The 21,975-nt window shown below is 48.2% G+C and overlaps 1 protein-coding gene across 8 annotated transcripts in view; it reads right to left on the reverse strand.

Moving 5' to 3' along the window:
• Nucleotides 1–21,975, reverse strand: part of STK11 (serine/threonine kinase 11) — a 110,174-nt gene that overhangs the window by 7,111 nt on the left and 81,088 nt on the right. Inside the window, exons 9-12 of one of the 8 annotated variants that reach the window (XM_078877098.1) lie at nucleotides 20,836–20,913; nucleotides 13,076–13,103; nucleotides 12,585–12,972; nucleotides 597–9,970 (exon numbers count right to left, since the gene is read on the reverse strand). The exons of 1 other annotated variant lie outside the window; for it this stretch is intronic. In XM_078877098.1, coding sequence (XP_078733224.1) covers nucleotides 12,630–12,972; nucleotides 13,076–13,103; nucleotides 20,836–20,913 — 449 coding nt within the window. In that variant the 3' untranslated portion in view covers nucleotides 597–9,970; nucleotides 12,585–12,629. Of the gene's footprint in view, nucleotides 1–596; nucleotides 9,971–12,584; nucleotides 13,004–13,075; nucleotides 13,104–18,899; nucleotides 18,941–20,835; nucleotides 20,914–21,975 lie in introns of those variants that run through there. 6 more of the 8 variants (XM_078877100.1, XM_078877096.1, XM_078877095.1 and 3 more) reach the window with 6 other exon arrangements.

Here is a 21,975-nt window from a genome sequence, read left to right on the forward strand (position 1 = left end):
AGCTCGGCTCTAGAATGAAGAGATTTGATCCGATGGTCTATCGGGGTACACAAAGCACGTCTTTCCAACAGCTTCATTTGAAAACATCTGCTTGCTTTGGCTCATTGTGGCCTTCAGTGCAATGTCTCCTTCAACCCATTAGTGTTCTGAACACCGAAGCCCGTCCCGCATGAATGAAATCCACGTCAGATTTTGGCAGTGGACAATTGCTGGCTTGAATGCCATTCTGCACATACAAAATAAAAGATTGCTTTGGTAAATCTGCTTTAAAAAGCCAATCGATTCAATCAGTTCTCATTGTAGACTAAAAGGTTTATTCCCCCCCCCATCAGGATATTCGAAGAGAAAACAACCCAGAAGGGATCTACAGGCGGATACTAAAACCAATGACGTTATAAAGGTTGAAATGAAAGTGCGAGGAGCGTGCTTCTGCGCGAGTTACCTAACAGCTGGGCTGGGCCGGGCCGGGCCGGGCTGGGCCCGCACTCGAGGCGATGGCAGCACACGGAGCGCCACGCGCCGTTTGTGAAGCGGCCGCCGCACGGCGCAGACCCCCCCCTTCCCTGCTCCCCCTTCCCCGCTCCCCCTTCCCTGCCCCCGAGCGCCACAACCCGACGCGCCACACGCCGCACTTCCCATCAGCGCAGTTGGCGACGAGTCGCGCGCACGCGCGCCGGCCCAGCGCATCCGCCTGATAACTCGCCTTCGACAACTTTCACGGTGCTGTTTGTGGTTGGCCACTTGGGAGTCTTGAGCCCTTCGACGATTCGGCTCGGCAACGGTGGGGGAAAGGAAATTTTAAAAACAACGTCAAGTGTGTGACCTACACGATGGACTGATTCGTGAGGAAGACAGAATGGATTTCTATGCAATGCGACTTTCTGGTCGGCATCGACTTGTTGTTTGATGTTGGACTGCGTAGGGTTTTGTGCTCGTGCTGTACAGATCTCCCGACGTGCTTTTCAGATCGTGCCGTGTGTCGTTTCGCACCAAGCCCGACGTTTCGCTCCGTGTGCCGAGCTTCAATCCACACGGAGCGAAACGTCGGACATTGATTCCGAACCCAATCCAGCTCAATGTGAAAAAGCAACGTGCACATCGGCTTAAGTTTTTCAAAAAAGTCAACGCGTGAACGATTCTGCCCTTGCGTGTGAATATTTTAATTACAGACTAAGACACAGAATGCATACGAGCCGCACTGGCCACGCCACGCGTATGCAAATCGAACCGGTAGAGACCCCATCGGCAATTGTTTGAAATGTAGTTTTTTATGCATGTGCACAAACCTGCGTATATTGTTCCATTGAAAGAACCAAAGTGTACATGTTTATGGGATATGCGCTGTTAACGTGTCAGGCCTGTGCTTTGGAATCAAATTCGACATTTGCGATAAATGCATCACATTCTCCTTAGTGAGAATCTAATATTTAATTCGTACACCTTTCATGTGATCTAATATTTAATTCGTACACCTTTCATGTGATCTAATATTTAATTCGTACACCTTTCACGTGACTCCCGCAGCCACTTGAGGCACGACATTCACAATGAAAAGATTCTGTAATCGAATCGCAAACCCCAATTTGTGACAACTCTTGGATCACAAGCGGAGTGAATGTTTAGACGCCTTGAGGATGGAACTAACGCCACTGCTCACGAGGTGGAGTGGTGGAGGTGGTGACGCGGTCCAGCGGTAACAACATTCCCCACTTGTTCCAGAGGTTCATGGCTCAAATCCAGCGCCTGCTCTGGTTAATACTGCGGGTCTATTAAACTTTAACCATAACAATAAATGTATTTCTCAATTGAAAGCCTTACCGAATCCCAATGCTTCTACAGATCCTTCAGCACCGTCCTGCTGAGGTTGTTCGGCAAATTGTGATTATTATTTTTCAGTTGAAGATCATGGTAAACCCACACAAAGCATTGAAAGCTCCACTACAAAGTTGGCTCAAAAGAAAGCCTTACTTTGCTGACTATTAGCGCGATATTTCTGTTCTAAACGTGGGTGCTTTCCTCAGATAATCTTTGCATGATCTACAAACCCAACCTGTAAGTTGCCCGGTGCCAGGTGCGTACCACTGCAGCCGTGTGGGCACCAGTTGGGAGCCGAACGGCGCTGGGAAGTGTTAGCTGCAGCACTACGGAACGGAGACAAAGTCAGAGGTAAAAACTCGGCACGACCACCCCCCCCACGCCCCACCATCTCAATTTAAGATCCCTGCACGGCGCCAATCGTCCACAAGCCACGACAGCTGCGAGCTGCGGCACCATCCGTCAGTCACCGCTGCCGTCACAGTCACGGACGGCGTGGCCAATTAAACATTTCGCCCTCATCTGCCTCTTGAGCTGCGGAACGGCGAGCGCGGTGCCAAGCGCGCCGCGTACGAGCGACTCACCGACTGCGGCTCCCTTCATCGCAAACCGGACCGACCGACCGTGGGACCTGGCAACAAACAGCGCTCTCCCAATAAAAAGAAACAACGCAAAACAGTCCTCCCCAGTAACTCTCGCTTCGAGACATCCCAGTGCTGTGACATTTGACAACTTTCGTGCAACCAACAGGAATTCAGCCCACAGGGTGAAAAAGAAATCTGAGGAAGCGCTCGCATTTTGCTGTGCGTTTGGTGCACTGTTTGGAGCAACCACAATTTATTTAAAAACAACAAAATGACACCGGTCCATAACAACGTATAAGTACAAGCTCATTTTAAATATCTAAAAGCCCATTAAGTTAATTAACGGCTTCCTCGGATTTACTTTTTAGTGTCTGCTTTTGGAAACGTTCCAGCAGAACAAATAGCAACCACCGCAACTTCTGCATGACAGCTAGAATTGACTTTTAATTAGGAATCTTTTAATTCTCCTGTTTACGCAATCACTTTTCAGGAAAACCCCATCCAAATAGCACCTGCATACTTAGTTACCCACGTAATGATTTAATTATGGAATAACTCACCTGTCCGCCACCTTGGTTAAATATGTACGCACACCTGTGCCCTTGTCGAGATCATAAAATTACGAACACCCCAAGTGTAGGAGTGGGGTTAACGTACGGTGTGGACAGGCAACGGGTAGGTCGGTGCGTAATCATGGTAGCAAGAGGCCGCAGCTCAGTACCTCGACACAGCCCTTGAAACCTTCGCCAGGGTCAACAATGTGGAATGGGGGGGGGGGGGCGACAATACTGGACACACCGCCACCACAGCCGGCTACTCATGTTTAGGCCGAGTTGATGTAGGAGATGGTAAGGCCACTGGTGTGACATGCACACACACGCACACCAGCGGGATTACTGCCAAGCACGGGTGTACAAACAGCTCTGTTGCGATCTTCAGATCGTAATTAAATCGCGAGCCCATTACACTCCATCGTCTCCCTGGGATGGGTAAAATTAGTCACCACTCTGTGGGGAGTCAACAGTGGCCCAGTCGATACCAGTTGGTCCGCACTGTGGCAAATGCGCAACTTCTACCACTGGCTGACTAGGGCTCATTTAGGCATTGCTTGTTTAAAGAAGCCATTTCACCTTATGGCTATTATCTTATTGAATGGCTGTTGGTTTTTGGCGGGTGGCGTGCGTGGCCCCGAGCTGGTTTACACAGCGCGGAGGCTTCAGCTCTCCATGCAGCAGCGCGCAAAGTGCCTTCAGGTAATTCTGGTCATCCAAAACACGCAATCAGCTGTCACGTGGAACTTAACAGGCCCACCGCAATGCTCGACGCAAGTCGGGCTTGTGTGTTCCAGCGTCACGGCCAAAACTCCCATCCTAAAAGAGTAACCACAACGAAAATTTGAAAAAAAAATATCTTCAAATCGTGCACAGCTCTTCCTAAGTACTCATGATAGTCACTTGAGTGACTTGACAAAGAGTGATATCGCTCATCAACGACCCTCCGCAAGGATACATAGACATCATGGATTCATTATTATTAGTCTAATTATAAGTTATTAATTCTCAATTAAAAATCAATTCCTTTTGCAAGCAAATATGACAAACTCTGGCGTGTGTATGTCAAGGCTACACTGTAAAAAGAACTGCATTAACTCGTGCACAAATAAAAATTGGTATAAGCACACAGAAACATCGCAAATGACGAGAGCTGAGTTCACACTTTGCGTGACATTCCCAGCTACGCCTACCACGCTGGAACCCACCAGCAGTAGACCTCGGAACACAAGGAGGAAAACTGGCTGCGTTTGCGTCCAGAAGTGAGTTTCCCCTCAGTGCACGACAGAAAAAGAAAACCAGCACGTGGTGGAGAAATTGCCCAATTTAATCGAGGTGAGGAAGTTAATTATTTAAAATGTATCAACTAAATTAAAGGTAACTTCTTTCAGGAATGTGACAAGTTTCACGTGAGACCACGAGTAACCAATCATTAGGCTGTAGTTTCGAGACGCAACATGACGCCAGGTTTTTTTTGTACGCAAGCGGTCTCGAAATAGCCCCCCGGGAAGTGTGCTGTGGTAGGGAAACGTGCTTCCAGACGCAAAACGCAGCCACAATGTTTTCGCGACCGCTCGAAGCATTCGCGCGCAAAGCACAGTGCAAAAGGGTAATGCAGCGAAGGCTATCAGCGCTGACCAACAACCGGGTGTGCGTCCAGTGTAGGGGGACCCCGCGACTCCCGTCCCCGCCGTCCAGTGTGGCTCTTGGTGCCTCGTGGTTAGAGCGAGCGAGCGAGAGGGGGGGGAGCGGAGCATTTTCACGCTTTGAAATTTGTTAGGCTGGGTGGGATGTGAATATGCAAATGCAAGCATGTGGGAGACATTTCCATCGCCGTCCCTCCTGACAGTTACACAGTTCGCCAGGTTCGGTCAGTGAGCGTGCGTACACTTGTACGAGCGAGCGCTCTTCGTGAGCACCTGTTAAAACACCAACACCACATCGGGTCTGCCACTTATTTTCCAAGATCTGAAGTTGATTGAGTCTCTCACTTTCGGTCGAGGTGACGTAAGAAATGCCAAGCCTAGGCTCGAAGAGCAAGTGGCACCGGTGTTATGACCAAGACGTGAATGTAGATTGCTAGGCTCAAGGCCTTAATAGTTGTTCAATAACAGCACTTGAACGTGAGTGTGCGTGTGTACGTCAGTGTACGCTGCAGGGTAGTGGTCAGCGCACTAGATAAGCAACACTGTATGTGTGTCACCAAGAAGAGGCGCTTCGTGGGGAGTGGGGCGCGTGTGCGCGGTGGAGGAGGGCCGGTACCGAGATGGGCATTGGGTGGCAATCCGGAGGTCGGCGACCGAGGGAAGGACCAAACGTTAGGACGGTGGCGGAGAATGTAACACGTTTGTGGTGGTGGCATCGGCAGAATTCGTGGCGGCGGCGCCTCGACTCAACATTGCACCGTGATTCTCGCGACATGGCTTTGACTCTTGGCCGTACGCAATAGCGGGAACTGTTAACAGAACCGATCTCTGACTAGGTCTACGTCAAATCACCCTCAATCCAGTACCTGGTACCGCGTGTGATCATCAATCACTGGGGGGAAATGGGGGGCTCCATGTGTGGTACTGGCCAAATCAACATTCTCTCTTGCCATGTTGGCCTTAGCAGGTATTCACTAACACAGGGCCTAAGAAGCTGACCGGTGGATCTGCGCGCGCGCACGCATGTGTGCGTGGCCATGCGGGTAAGCGAGGGAGTTGTTAATGTGTGTGTGTGTGCGCGCGCGTGTCGAGAGCGGAGACAGGGCATGGTCTCAATCAAAACCGTGTCGCTTGCATATCAGGTCTTCAAAACCTTTGGGCAACGTTCAGCATCAAGCACAAATAAGAGACCCAACAAATTCAAACATAGGTCATGACTACACAAACAAAGGAAATAACAAAATAATTCTTGAAAACTTTAAAAGAAAAAAACTCGCAAATAAGCGCTCCTTGCAATTCTTGAATTTCCTTCAGGGCATACGTTTGATGTCATTTACAGTGGCAACGGAAAAAGTTGTGTTCATGGTAAAAAAAAATCCTTTTGCTTCAAGTTTCGGGTTGCTACATTTTGTCATTTGGTTCTGCAAATTGCGATGAACCTTCTTTCAAAGCTACCGCGTGTGTACGCTGTATTCAATCACCGACACGACGGACAAGCTCTCATTAAACCTGCTCAGGCTTGGTTCTTCCACTCTACCCTCTAACACTCACACTTTTGTGTGTTGCGCTGCAGCACTTTCATATTATGAACGATAATAAAAAAAAAATAAGATGGGGAAACGCGCATTAACGAGCCAGTGTGGAAACTTTAAAAAAATCATTTGTTTTAACGATCTGAAGAGCCTTCACAACTTTTAATGAGTTCTTAGAATTTAAAAAATAAAAAACTCTCCTCATACTCTCGTTGCAGTGAAGCGAAGATATATAACTGTACGCATATTTTACAAAAAAAATACCAACAAGTATCGACGTATAATATACTATTTAACATTCAAGTTATGCGCTCGCGGATTTTAAAGCCTAGCAACTAAGCCGCAGTTTGAACATGCTTAACTAACTCAACTAAAATAAAGTTCCGTTAGGGACCTTGGAACACCTGGATGAAAATGGTCTGTAAATTGAAGCCAGAAGTGTTGTACAGATGGGGAAAAAAAAAAATTTGCAGAACATTCAACGGCGTGGTACAAACACATTGCAGAGCAGCCCACAAGAGGAAAGGGCCGGTCTCTGCAAAAAGGTCAAATATTTTGAAAAGCAGTTTTTACCATCTTACGTGACCACAGGCAGCTTAATCTGCAGGCTGCTCCGATTCTACTGCAAATGCATCCTGAATTTAAAAGTAATAAGGTTGGAGAAAATATAGCTTCCGTGCAATGAACAGGAGCTTAAAAACTGAGCGCAGAGGATAAATACGTTTTTTTTTACTGTAAATGCAGACCACTTGCCTCCAGGTTTGCTGCAGCCTTAGACTTAAACAGGGGTTCAAGGCACATTTACAAAGCTCAATTAGATGCAATATCTTACAGGAAACATTGCTTTCATCAGAAACAGTAATCAAACTCTGCTATGAAACCCTGTAAAAGTCTGCAACACCTTTAGAAGTAATTTTTTCTAACTTTATATATGTTTTTAATTTACAACACTTCTAAAACTCCCCCCCCCACATCACCCCCCAAGCATTAGACCTCACTGTTAGCCATGTTCCCAGGTTCTGCGAAAACGCAAAACATACACCTGTACATCCAACTTCCGTCTCGCTATTATCATGGAAGCGCACAGCGTTTTTGTGGCAAATGAGTGATGGAGAGACGCGCGTACATTTGCGAGAACGAGATGGTGCTGGTCACCCTGAAGCAAACACGTTGCTTAATCCGGAGCCCATTTTTCGTGTTCTATCGCACAAGAGGCTATTTGTTATGAGAGGTGACCGACTGAGACCTTTTCACTGCCTTATTCTCAAAGCCTCGTCGCCGTCTCCCGTGTGAAAAAATACTATCGCCAGATTACGAGAAACAATGCATGCACAGCTCGTGAACGTTACCGCCACAAAATGAGCAGTCGCGACACATTGCAGCCTGGCATGTGGATTTCACCTTCAAGTTCGTCACTGAACTGGGTGAGAACTGAGCGAGGCTCGTCCGCCGTCCCTGTTGCATTGAGAGAGACTGCAACACTCAACGTTGCTTTTTAAAAGCGAGTCAAATCGTGGTATTAAGGCTGCGGCACCGGCGCACGGTGACCCCACTCCGGGGAATGACGCCACGAGATCTTTAGTTGCCCGTCCTAAAGAGGGCAGAGGGGTTGGTGGCGAGCTGTGGCAGGCAACTTTACGAGCAGATTGCCGAGAAGTGCGGCTGTGAGAACTGACGTGCCGGTACCGTGCCGCCTGGCCCAGGGGCTTTTGTGGCGACCGTGCCGCCCGGCGAAGCGAGCCTGGGAGGCTGGGCAGTCCAAGGCTGCGTGCGGTCTCACCGTGTAACCCTCGACACGCTCCTTATACTCCAGCAGAAGCTGGAAATAAGCACGTGTGAAAAAATGAGCTCAGTTCTGATAGATGCAACGCTTACTAACATTACACTGGTAGTGGTGGTGGGAAGAGGGGTCAAATGGGAATTTCTGGCACACTCTACATATAAGCACAGGGATGTGCCTATATGCAGTTCCAACTGCAATGAGGTTCAACGCGACAGCAATCGCTGCCACACGCAGGGCCCCGCGGGTGCAGAACCTTATAGGAACTGCCCACGGCGCACTGCTATGACATTTGTTCCGATACATTTTGATGCCAGAACAGTGTTACATTTGTTGTTAATTTACCAAGCATCGCAAGTGCTTATTTGTTATGCCCTATTTTTTTTAAAAAGGGAATAAAATATGGTGGAGAAATATCTATGCCGATAAAAAACAACACTAAGATACCTCCAGATTTTGTTTTTTTTAATACAAATAAAAAAACTACCACCGCCATCTGGCCGGCCACTTTTCCCTTCGCCCGATGACACTGCGGTCAGAGCGGACGCATCACAATGCGGAGGGTTGCGAGTTCAAATCGCGGCTGGGGGTTACGCCGCAAGACGCGTCTTTCCCATTGGGGTCAACGAGGACCAACCTGTTCAAGGCAACGGTGGCCATCCCACGGACACGACGACGAGCCAGGCAACAGAAATGTCTGCGGTACACCACCGGCCCGGGGGCCTACAAACGGAGATGAAATCTACCCCAATGCTCATTAGTCTCGTCGAGACGCACTAATAGTTTCTGAATCAGAAGCCGGTCATTAGTCAATTAGGATTAGGCCAGCTTCCACTTCGGCTTCATAGAGGACACGATGCGAAGAATATCTGATGAAGTGATTGCAGCGAGTAAGCCCAGGAGAGGGTCGGACGTGCTGTATTCACGGAGCTGCGTCTGCACGTGCTGCGGACGGAACTCCATCAGATGCAGCATGGCGTGAAAGTTACAAAGGTTATTTTATTGCAGATACTTATGCTAACGTAAAAAAAACGGAGAGTCTATTTGGCAAGTTGTTTGTTTGTTGAGCCACGTAGAATGTTTTGGATTGTAGTCAATTCTTACATCACAGGGGTGTCAGGAAGAGCACTATGAACACAGCGGTGGACTGTGCTAAAACAGATTTCAGGTGAGGAATAATTTTCAAGACCCAAAAATTTTGTTCACTAACAACCACATCCAACTTGTGTTATCTGTATCCAGGGGGACAGTAAAGCCAATCTAAATAACTTCCACAGACAGCAGCCACGTGCTGCGTTGTGTAATGATATCATAGTCCGCATAATGCGCCTTCGTTCAACATTCTTCAAGGGTCTTACAAGCAACCTCTATGATATATGGCAGCTAAGCAATTCCCCTCTCCAAGCTGAGTCGGGCTTCTGAAATCGTGGAGGTGTTTTGTGCCATAAATGTTGACCAGGCAAAGATCAGCAAAACTCACTCAACTTGGAAACCTGATTTTTTAATCACGGGTTGCTTCCCCCAGGTGCGAAAAGCTAGGATCTCAACAGCACTGACTCGGTCCTCTTGACACATGCCCAGCATGCGTCTCTCCAAACCAATCCCCAGCTTTCTCTACCGTTACCTTTGCATTTGGCATAACATGAAAGATGTTTTTGAATGGGCACAAAAAAGAATCGGAAGTGAAAACTCAAGCTCGATTTACTTTTAAAATGGCGCAAGTGATAGCATATGCGCAAGAAGCCAACTGCAAACAAGACTGCAGCATTACAGGAGGTCGTCACAGTAGATAAGAGAGAGAGGAAACACTTCTGTTTCAAGTCGGCCGGACCCGTGGGGGATGCTGCTGATTGGTCGAGCGGTGTGGCACGGCACGGGACAGCGGAGAGCGGATCCACAGGCACCCCTTCCGAGCACGGTGGAGATGGGTGGAGCTGGAGGGACACCCGGAGGTCGCGGGGTCGTGGTGGAAAAACTGTGAAGTGTGACGGTAAAACCGTAAAGTCTTAGCGCCTCTCTCCTTTTTGTCCGGGAACGAAATGGCGAAAGGTCCGTAAAAGCGCTGTGGAAGACACAGAGATGCCCCGATCAATTGTGGGCAATGTTAAAATAAATGCCTGCGTATGCACATACATCCACTAATTGGCCTTCTGGACTGATGCATCTGTGAAGAATCTCAATTAGGCAAACCCGGGATGGGTTTCAACTTCACCGGGTCACATCAGCAGAGTGTGTTAAAACAATGTTGTAGGTAACCTGATGTTATAGGCAAGAGATGTCAATGGATACATTGACAACATGGTCCAGGGTTTGACTTGGTTAACAAAATGCTACACAGATACATTTGTTCAGAAGGCCCATCAGGTCAATAGAATATATGTTACTAACTATTCCACTTCCATTATGATTAAAAACAGAGCCAATGCTGTTCAGCAGCATCAATACAGAGCAGGCAAGGAACTGGTAAGAGAATGTGGTAAGCTAACACACCATGCAAGCGATGCGTGTGCCTCCTTCGTGTTGATGCAGACGACCATTCCACGGCAATCTGATGGTCACTTCAAGCCAAGTCAAACAAGAGCAGGCACGGACCAGATTCAGGTGCCAGGCGATGGCAGAGCAGTCCTCGGAACAGTAAATCACCACTGGACTTAACAAGCACCTAAATGGCAAAAGCTAAATGTATCATGGGTGTTCATTATTCTACCTAGGACAAGCACAATCGATACGAACAATGTCCCCTTATTTAAAATACTGATTGGGGGTTGGCTCAGCCTCTCATGCCTTCTGTTATCAATGAAAGGAGTCAACGGTTGCCCCACATGAGCTGGCCCCCACCACAGGCATGCGACATTCAACCAGTGGCTCAGCACCCCTCCCAACGAAGGCAGGCGTCAACACATTGCTCGTTCAAGTGGGTTTGGGGGGGGTGGAATCTATAACATTTTACTCAAATACTGGCCTCTATGAATAACAGCACGTACCCATCGCAGTGGGCTCTAACCTGGCTCACATCGAGTAGCGAAGTCATTACTTTTGTTTGACAGGGATAGTTTGCATCTGTGCCGAGGTGCGGCCCATTTTGAGCCGAGTTCGGATGCTCCACAAACCCAAACTGTGGCTATAATTACTGGCGACGTGGGTGCAGACAGCCTGCCGCAAGGCCGGCTGGCGCAGCGTCCCGTAGCAGCTGGGCAGGCAAGCAACCCCCAGCAACGCCACGAGTCAGCACTTTAGCCCCACGGAACCTTTGCCCCCGACATCACTTATGGGGCAGCTCTTTAAGATGTGCACACACATCACCTCCACTCTTCCGCCCCCCGTCCCCACCGCCACTCCCTCCCCAGTGTATGCGCAACGTTGTTCCGACGGTTAGAAAACTGCGGTGAATCGATGGCTTTCATGAATGGCGCATCACATGCGCTTGTAGTAGGGCTACGCGTGCTGGTGGCTCAATCTCTTTGTAGTTGGTGGACGTGGCAATGAGCAGCCCCGGTGCGCAAAGTGCGTATTGCTTCGCAGGAAAACCAGAGGAGATTTTCTTTCCCCTGCGCAATGGACTGCGAAACGAGGCCACGCTTAATAGAAATTGCAATTAGGTAGGCAAATGGGTCAAGCCGCTGAATTTGGTGACAGCAGCCACACATCAAACCTCATACCAAAAATAATAATACACGAATGATGATGATGATGACGAGAATCTCTGTGCAATGTGCTTCCAAGTAGAATCTTTACATAACGAGCAAAGGGCACTGTGTTATTCAAACAGGATGTTATTTTGTCTCTTGCAAGATGGACAATGATAGCGGTACTTGGCAATTGCAATGCTTCCTTATTTTACATTTAATTTAATTGCAGTGCATTTAAAAAAGTTACAATGCCGCAATGGCACACACCATGTTTACTCCTGTTTTTTTTTTGGAGATCCATTACAAAAACAACCACGATTTAAATAATGGGGTTGAGTTAGAGCAAGATAATTGGGCTTCTTGTAATCTGCTGCGCTAGCGAATCGATGGAAGATGCATGATTTGGTGGTGGCCATTTGATTAAGTAACCAGTTCCTTTTTTCCCCCACTGTAGTGGATTGCGCATTGCACCATCGAACCCGGCGATCCGAGTTTGATTCCTGGCAACAAAAAAATCAATAGCAAGTCATATATTAACTGGTTCTGGGGCCTCCCGTCATCAACCTGCACTGACTGTTCAAGTCAGTGGTCGATGAAGCCGACAATGATGCCGATCATACCGCTTCATATATAGAGTGTCGCAAAACCTGGAGGGGGGGTGGTTGGTGCCGGCTCACCACCTCACTGCCATTCCCACTTCTCTGTAGCTCCTCACACCTCTGCGTCAGTCTCTCTCTTCGAGAGTGAGCAAATACCGTGCGAGCGCGTTACAACTTGAAATTATTATTGTTAATATTATAAAGCGGTGTTAACTGTGCACCTGTGGTATCTGGCATAAGAAAGTGGTGGCGATGTGTGGATGGCACCAAGAAATTGGCTGTGGTGACCTCTTTGCTCCCGTGATGACTTTTTTTTTTATAAACGACGCTCGGTACAACGAACACCGCACGGTCGAAACGACAGCAGCGCTGCCGATGACGACACACAGCTGCGACCGCCGCCACGGTCGCAGCTGCTTACGACGAGCACCACGATTGCGGGACGAACCGTGGAGGGGCGGAGGGGGCAGGAGTCCATGCGCGGCGCCGCCGGTCACTGCTGCTTGCACGTCGTGATCCTCCGCACTTTGCTCACGTGGCCCGAGGAGGACTTGCGCGAGGGGTTCGACGTGTTGCTCGCTCGCCGATCAGCTCGCTGCCTCCCACTCGCCGCCGGCGCCGACCTCTCCGTCTCCCTCTCCGCCACTGCCGCCGCCGCTCCGACGCCAGCTGCGCCTGCCCCACCCGCACCGGCCACGCCGCCGCCACCCCCGCCACTGGCGCCGGCGCCACCACTGGCACCAACGCCGGCACCGCCCGCGCCATTAACGCACATGGCTGCCGCATGGCCGTTGCGTTCCGTGTCAAGCGTCTCTTCAGCCCCAATCTCCTCCTCTTCCTCCTCCTCCTCCTCCACGTCCGCCCGGCCTGCGGGATTCATGGGTCGGGATGGATAACTTTATTTCAGCATTTAAGACCTCCGCTGAGATCCAAGTTTCCTCCTCCTCCTCCTCCACGTCCGCCCGGCCTGCGGGATTCATGGGTCGGGATGGATAACTTTATTTCAGCATTTAAGACCTCCGCTGAGATCCAAGTTTCATTTGCAAAAGACCCCCTTCCCACCGGGGGAGAATAAACAAAGACTCAAACAGCAATGTGTAGCTTTCTTCACCTTTCGGGGAATCCAACACCATCCACCTTCCTTACCATACCACATCATCGTCGCCGTCGCCTCAGTTTGATTCTTCAACTGGTACCTGGTGCGTCCTTGTTCAGCGTTCTGCCCAAGTCGTTTACAAGCCTGCTCGTGCCACGATGGCGAGATGTTAACTACCTCACCTTGGTGTACAGAATGTAGTGGGTTCAATCCAGACCCTAACACCTGTATATTTGGAGCTTGCGTGTCTCGCTCTCCGTGGTCACGTGTATTTTTCTCTGGGTCCTCCGGTTTTTCACTCTACATTCAGAAACTTGCATTTAGAGTATTTGGCTGCTTTAAATTTGAACTACATTTTCCTGCGGTGCTCCAGCCCGAAGCACGATCACACCTTCCGCTGCCCACATCCGTCCTCGCGCACGATTGTTACATGCTGTCGCACAGGCCTCGTGGACGATCTGCGCTGCCGACAGCCATTTTCTCACGAGAGCCCTACAGCATCTAGACAGATTTCAAGTCGGGGATGCATAGCCAGCGATGCATGGTGGCTACTGAAATGGTGAGACAGCTGGGGAGCTCGACTTGGCCTTAGGATAAGTGTTCTCACTCTCATGAAAGGAAATTCGAGTTTATTAACGATAACAGTAATCTTTTATTTACTCAGGAAAGCCGGAATGAGTCTGCAGCTATCATCAAGAAAGTCCTACTTGTGTTGTTTGGCCAGTTGCTCAAGACAAATATTACGTGTAGAAGGAACTTGAGTGCTCAGAGAAAATGACACAGAAGGGGATAAACAATAAAAAATCCAGTTTGTCATGAACCTACTTGCTGTACTGCTTTCTACAGGACACCTCACATCACATCGGTAGCTCTCATGAACACAACGATACTGGCTCTCCATACAGGTGAATAACAATAGTAATGCTCATGTACCCTGGAAAGCCTCCCCAAGTCTCAAAATTGTTTCTGAAGAGGGTTCTACATCAGGATGTTTGGCCGATTCCACAACAAGTGTTTGGTTTCATGTGCGAGGACACAAGAAGGCCCGAGGGAATTCCACAAATACGGAGGGAGCAACGCCCCAAGCTCCCGAGTGCCACCTCGTAATCATTTGCTCTGGGAGACCGACTTTTGTTTCCATTAATCTGGCAAAAAAATTACGGAAAGGAATGACCAGAGAGCACTGTTGTTGCACAGTGGACATTAGTGACCCTAGCAGATCGTGTAACGATACGCCCCCCTCGCACACATATAAAACACTCTTAATTGGCTGACATCCTCATATATATAGAGGACAGCAGAGCTCGCATGATCGTTGGGAGCATGGTTCACAGCGTGGCTGCCCTTCCCACTTGTCTGTGGTTCCTCCTCACGCCTCTGGAGTCGTTCTCACTCATTGACAGCGAGGAGCGAATACGGCGTTGAAATTATTATTAGCATCATCTTCATGCCCAAGGCATTGGACCTATCGACATAAAAAAAAAACAGGACATCCCTTGCTCACGCAAGGTCAGTGAAAGTTTCCCCCAGATGAAGAGAACCTATGTCTCATGGGACGCTCACCCAGCTTCACAGATGATGTAAGATGCATATGCGAGCATGAGTATGTACGTACGTATGTATGCTGGAAAGCCCATCCTCGTAATATTTAGAACACGCCTCTGATAGACACATTACGATGGAATTGTTACATAAGTGCATCTGTTCCACACGAGTCCCGAAGGATTGGAGGTGCACGCTGCCTCTCCCCATTATCACGGCTCGCTCTGCACGCACACGCGGCATTCTGCCGAGGGATGACATTTATTAAACATCTATAGGAGCGGCGCTGCAGTCGTCTGCGCATTGCACGCAGGAATAAACAACCCAAGTCCCGGGCCGAGGCATCAGCGGCGGGTGACATCTGACGCGATCCTCGGCGACCCTTCACCAACTTGCACTGACCCAGCGTGGTAAAGTATGGTCGTATAACCCCCTCGGATAGACATGGCATGGGGGAGACCGTGTTCCAGCAGCATCATTTACGAAAGGGCTGTTAATAATGTTACAAAAAAACACGTCAAGTGTGATGCAAATCTAATTTTGTGCACGAGTGGTTGAGTATATTACGTTGGAATCTACGCTCGGCGTTCTTAAATCCAGCTGAGGTGGAGCGATGGCGGAGGAGTTGACTCCCGGCCAAATCCTGGCCGGGAATCAACTCAGGCCATCATCCCTCCCAAGTCAATAAAATAAGTACCGATTTGTGAGGAGTCAGCAGTGGCTGCGATGGTGTTAACCTGGGCCCTGCCAAACGAAGGCAAAATTTCCACCATCGGCTCAAAACCACCGGTAGAGACCAAGTCTCGAACCTGATGACCCGTCTAGCTATCGTCCCATCACTAATCTCTCGAACCTCTCTAAACTCCTCGAAAGACTCGCCCTCACCAAGTTAAAACCCCACATCACCTCCTCCCCAAACTACTGCTCCTTCCAGTCAGCTTACCGTCAAAACTACTCCACAGAAACAGCACTCACCAGAGTGCTCGATCACATTTTAATGATTATTAACTCCGACTCCATCGTTGCTCTTGTAAGTCTGGATATTTCATCAGCCTTTGACACCGTCAACCACTCGCTCCTTACTTCCCTCCTGAAATCCGACTAAAGTATATGTGGCTCACCACTCAAGTGGATACTGTTGTACCGTTCTGATCGGCGATCCTCAGTCAGGTTGGGCTCGTCCACATCTCCCGAAACAAAAGCATTATGTGGTGTCCCCCAGGGCTCAGTCCTCGGTCCCCTGCTGTTCACAGCCTCCACTTCCCCGATCGGCCGCCTCATCGCAAGCTTCGGTGTCAAGCACCATTCATATGTGGACGACACTATTCTGTTCACCGCCATCAATTCTACAAATGTGTCTGGATTTAAGAGGCTCTCGGAATGCACCACTGCCCTGCAACAGTGGTTCTCCGCACACAACCTTGCCCTTAATCCATCAAAGTCAGTGGCCATCATGTTAGGTACCAGGCAACCGTCTCAACTCATCCGCGCTCCCAACACACATACACATCTTTGGTCACAGCATCAGGTTCACCCATCACTTCAGCTACCTTGGTGTCATCCTAGATTCAACTTTATCCTTTGATCGTCAAACCAATCATATCATCAGTTCATGTAAGTTTAACCTGAAGGCTCTCAGACACATACGTCCTCTTATCTCCACTGAAACTGCCACCACATTGGCATGTTGCATAGTTGGGTCTCGCCTCGACTATCGCAACTCCGTCCTAGTCCGGTCATCCTCTGGCAACCTCAATAAACTTCAAAGACTACAAAACAATCTGGCACGCGTCGACATTGGCCACACTCATCCCCATCTTGACTCACTTGCCTGTCTCCGTGCCCTCCACTGGCTACCCATTGCCAGCAGGGTCACATACAAGATCGCATTACCTCAATCGTCTCCTTCAAGAGACACTTAAAAACTCACCTCTACAACCACGCTTTCGAGTGACTCTGAGCTTGGCTCCGCGCCTCTGAGTTGCGGCTGTTAGGTCCGCAAATTTGCACGTGTTATTAATTGCATTATTATGTAAAAGGCTTGTGTATCCAGGAGTTGTGCCCTCTGTGTAGTTCTTTCTCCTCAAACAGGGGCTAGTTAAGGTCTATCATACGGGTTCCTTTTCTAACCAAGGCAGGGGTGGGGAACTGGGGAGGGGGACTGGGAAGGGAGGTATTTAAAAATTATTAAATTGTGGCATTAACCGTGCTATGAACTGCAGTGAAGCCTCAGCGAGAATGCACGCACGGACACGCGACCTGACCTTTTGCCACCCACCCTCTCTCGGCACCTTCCCCCCCCGCCCCCCCCCCCCGTTTGAGGGGCCCATCACAAGGAGCTGACATGTTTGGGAGGAAAGTCTCACCTCGCCACATCACACCGCAGTGCCACCACGCAAGGGACCGTGTCAAACAAACACGCGTGGACCCCGCACTTGTGTGTGTGCGCAGAGGATGCAACAACAGTTAAAACATCAAGACGGCCATGCAAAAACAAGAAGAAAAAAAACCCAGGCAGCCATGCCCTGGAACACTCCTCAAGGTACCGCTCTCAGAATTTCGCACAGGGCTATCTCAGGCCTATATAAGACCTTGTTTCAGTAGCTTTCTCTCTCTCACCTCAAGACGGTCGCTTGTGTTGCGATCGAAACGTCGTGATCTATTAATTTTCTATCTACGTGACTTTACCGAAAGAACCAAAGAGTATGGATCGCAGAATTATTTCCATTTCAGTCTTTGGTGCTACCACTGAATGGTATGAATCTAAATATTGATATATATATAGCTCTGCCCTGATATAAAATAAGGCAGCAGGAAAGCACGTTCAATTAAAAATAAAAAAGCAATTAAATGCACGGATCCACATGGACTCTCAATCAATGTTTCCCACTCGTATATATTTTTAAAACCCTGACCCAGTTTTGATTCACTGGATTGGGCCAAGTTATAAACAGAAATGGGTGACCTGAATCACAGCCAGACAACAATAAATGAGCACTGCTCATCACTGAACAGGGAACAACTGGGAGACATATACCTCTGCAAAACATTGGCATAGAAAGAGCATTGAACAAATTGTATGTGAAGGTTTCATGACTAATGTGATTCATAATTAGTTTATTTTGGGTTAGATCACCCGGCAGACAATCAATTCAAGCTGCCAAATGCGCAAATATGCCGAATGATTAGGTTTTTCAGCAAACCAGAATGTTGAAATGCAAGAAACATTTTGACAATGTTGTAGGATTCAGCATATTTACAGAATTTGATTGGCTGTCAGGTGGTGAAGAGTTATAGAAAAAACTGACATTTAATCTATGCAATTAAACCCAAAATAAACTAATTAAGAATCAGCCTTCATCAACAGAGCTATGAATGACTTTTGTCAATGAAGCCACCACGTTCCATGACTATTTATTTAGACTTCTGGTGCTCTGGTGAGGCAGCATAACTTGCATTTCACAAATTGTTAGTTATCTGGCTGCTTTGCAGTGACCCATGGATCACAAATTTCTCTGCTTTCGAAGAACTCCACGCTTCCCATTTGCAATGTAACGGGGAAGTGGACGCAAACGGTTGCACGTTCACTGCGCGCTGCAGTGGTTCGCTGTTCGAGTCCCGTGGCTGCCCTGGTGAATACTGCTGGTAAATTAACCGTAAATACTACGTGCCGCCTGCGTCACAGGGGACTTTAAAAAATCCGGTGATGTTAGTCGACAGTCGGGGACGTGCATGCCAGAGTTCGGGTCCAAATTTGCCCATAGACAGAGTAATTGTTGAAACGGCGAACACGTAGAGCCGAATTCTCACCCTGACCAAACAATTGAAACACATGAAAGTAATTTCCTGCTGCTCATATATCAGCACTGAGGCAATGGTGCTCATGTCCTGTTCACAGCTTAAGAGGCAGTGTTGGAAATTACCCTTTGCTATGATAGGGGCGAGCCTCTCCAAAGGACATCCACTGTCGACTTCCCCACAAAGTAGTACTCGTTTTACCGTCCCCAGAGGGATGATGGACCGAGCCAAAGCCCCCAACCAGGATTTGAACTCGCAACCTTGTACATGCGAGCTGGTCGCTTGACAGCTGGACCACGTGGGCCGGTTAATATTACAAACATCACGGCGGCAATTACTCCATGTGTACCGACATCATCACGCCTTCACTAAAAAACGAGACAAAAAGACACACCAACACAACCATCAGGTTATTATGTTCCATTAAAAATCCTCATTTTGATCAGAAGACAAGGTGAACGAACCACAGGAGACATTAGTGAATGTTACGTTTGTGCTGAAAGGCGTTATACGTTGGCGACAAAATTGTCATGCCATGCCCTGCTCGTTCGACGGGCGGCATCTTTTAGTTTGAGATGTGCTGTGTACGATAATACCCTGAAACTTTTGCATTTGTGAGTTTTACAGCATTGATTTTCAGTGGCTTTACAGGCAATGAGATTTGTGGCAATGTAACTGCCTGGATTATCATGCACACATGCACACACCTGCAAACGTGCTTCTGAAGGACGGGCATTGAGTTGCGCGTCGTTGTGAATTGCACCTCATTGAGTTGACGAGGATGACGCCACTGGAGCAAAGAGAGCTGAGGAATCCCTTCTCTTCCACAACTTGCACGGTTATTCCATAATGTTCAGGGTTACTTAACAGGACGGGATAGAGGAATTGCGGATGGAGCATGCCGTGGCTGTTGCGTGTGTGCATAACAGAGCCGTGCTGAACTGTGTTAGTGGCACTGCACAGGAGGGACACGGCAAATCGGTTAGCGGAACACGGGAGGCGTGGACGGACCTGTCTGCATCACAATCATTTCCACGAGCAGCGTACGCACAAGGCATCCCCTCGTCAGCGTTCAAATCTCTATTCCCTAACTGCGGTAATTACTGCAGTTAGATTGATGTATTATGTATTTATATTTAGTGACCTGCTTATCATTTTCTCTATTTTGCACGGCCAATCATTTTGTTGTATTGTTTGCTGCTGTAACTTGCTGACCCACCGCCCATATTGGACATCTGTGAAAAAGAGCTTCATAGCTCATCGGTTTCCCCCAGAAGAATAAATAAAGATTCTGAATCTGATCACAACAACAATTCTGCTCCAAATCACATCATCCTTGTGCATTCAATGATTATTACCAAAAGTGTCGCTGACAAATTCAGACTCAAAAGTTTACCGATCGGTTAGTTACCATAAAATAATGGTTTATGAGTTCAAATCCAGGCCAGGGTTGGTACAATGAGCACCACAATGTGGGGATTCGTCACATGGTGCAGAAAGCTCTGTGCATCTGGTTGTGCTAGAGGCTGCTACCCACCCACAGCAGTGTGCAACTTTCCCAATGGTCGTAGCAACACAATGGAGCAGAGTGATGACGTGTCACCAAATTATCATAGCTCTCATGCAACTAACGCTGCGTGGGTCTGTACTCACAAAACAGAGCGAACATGCGAGTAGAAGGGTCCTGTCACTGTGACAATGTTGGATTTAAGCCGAGACACCCGTGCAATCTCAGCAACATAAAAACACTGACCACTTCGGCATACGCACACCGTTGTACCATGCATTTCGACGTCAGTCGTAAGTTACGTATGCAACTAACAAAAAGGCATTTTTATTATCAGCATTATCTCACCGAGTAAATTATTTATCAAAGGGAAAACCTCGGATGTTCCTGTATTTTGATGTTTGCCCACTTCCACAATGACTATTTAGTGTGAGACGACTGTTCTACCTGAATAAAACCCACACAACGTATACAAGAGAATAACACAAGTAGAGGATGGAATGAATATATGGCGGTGGCCAGCTTGCTCTACTGCTATGGGCCACCTTCTAGCCTAGTGGCTTGAGTTTCTCATGGAATCGACATCCTTCGTAGAATCGCCCAACCCTGCCTCCGATAACGCTACTCCCGGATGGCGTTAGCACCACAAAGGGTTCCATCAGCTTCAACCGCACGACAAAACCATGCTCTGCCCTTTAGCATATGCTCGTGAAAATGATTGTGCTTGCAGTGGAGGGCATTGCGGAGAGAGCTTACAGAATCTCAGAACCCTCGGGAGGAGACCCCAGAGGAGAGAGCGCTTGGGTGTGGAGGGGGCGCGGCGTGATTGCTTGGCTGAAAATCGAAGATGCGGAGAACGGAACAACAATTAAACAAATTCATTTACTGTTCACGGTTCCTTCACACACAGACAGACACATACGTGCCACAAAATGGGCCACACACAAACAAAGTTGAAGGATATTTGGGACCATGTGGCTGTGCAGCCTCTAACTACAAACGTCAATGACAACCGTAACCATTATAACGATGTCAATAGTGAATCGAAATTGGTCAGGCTTTGCAGGTGTCAGGTGGCACCCATGCCAAACCTGATTTGCCCCGAGGTCCCGAGGAGTGGAGAAGGGTGGGTGATAGGAGAGGGGCACGAGAGATGTCACGGACAGAACAAGGGGGTGAGAAAGGGGGCATTGAGAAGGCCGAGTGGCGTGGTAGAAGCTCGTCGTTAGGTCAGTTGACCGATCCCAAGTGTTAGAAGTAGATAGAGGGTGAAGGGCTACTGTAGGGAGGACACAGGGCAGCCCCCTGGTATTTATGCATGGAGTCGAGGTTCGCTGAAACGTGGTCAAGACAAAAGGAAAATAACAAACATGTCCTATAATTGGTGAAACGTAAACCGAGGCGGATTTTACATAAAGCCTCCGTAACATTACGTTGTCAAAATCACACCCGAGACGCCGTTTTATTTAACTGGCCATAGAAGCATTACAACCTGGAGTGTCACTGGCTGATCCAAAATTACACTGCAAATTACTCAATGGGAACTATAAGTGACAATCATCGCACTCTACTGGCAGACTAATGCTCCAGGTCACGCTTGCATATGCGACCATCCTGGTCTCTTGATTTATTTTCTGATAAAAAAAAACACTACATGAGTTTTGTAGTGACAGCACTAATATATTTTTTTAAATCTAAATTAATTACATGCAGGTTAAACAGCTGGTCTGTTTGCAATGAGCTTCACGTCAGTGATCATTTAAAAATGACCTCGTGTTCCCATCGCTGCAACGCTTTTCAAAGCCTCTCTAACAAATATCAATGAATATTGGCGAAGGAGACAGTTGATGAAGTCAATAATTTAATTAAGAAAAGCCTCCGCAAAATACAACTTGC

This window comes from Lampetra fluviatilis, chromosome 46, assembly GCF_964198595.1.
Source record: "Lampetra fluviatilis chromosome 46, kcLamFluv1.1, whole genome shotgun sequence".
Taxonomy (NCBI): Eukaryota; Metazoa; Chordata; class Hyperoartia; order Petromyzontiformes; family Petromyzontidae; genus Lampetra; species Lampetra fluviatilis.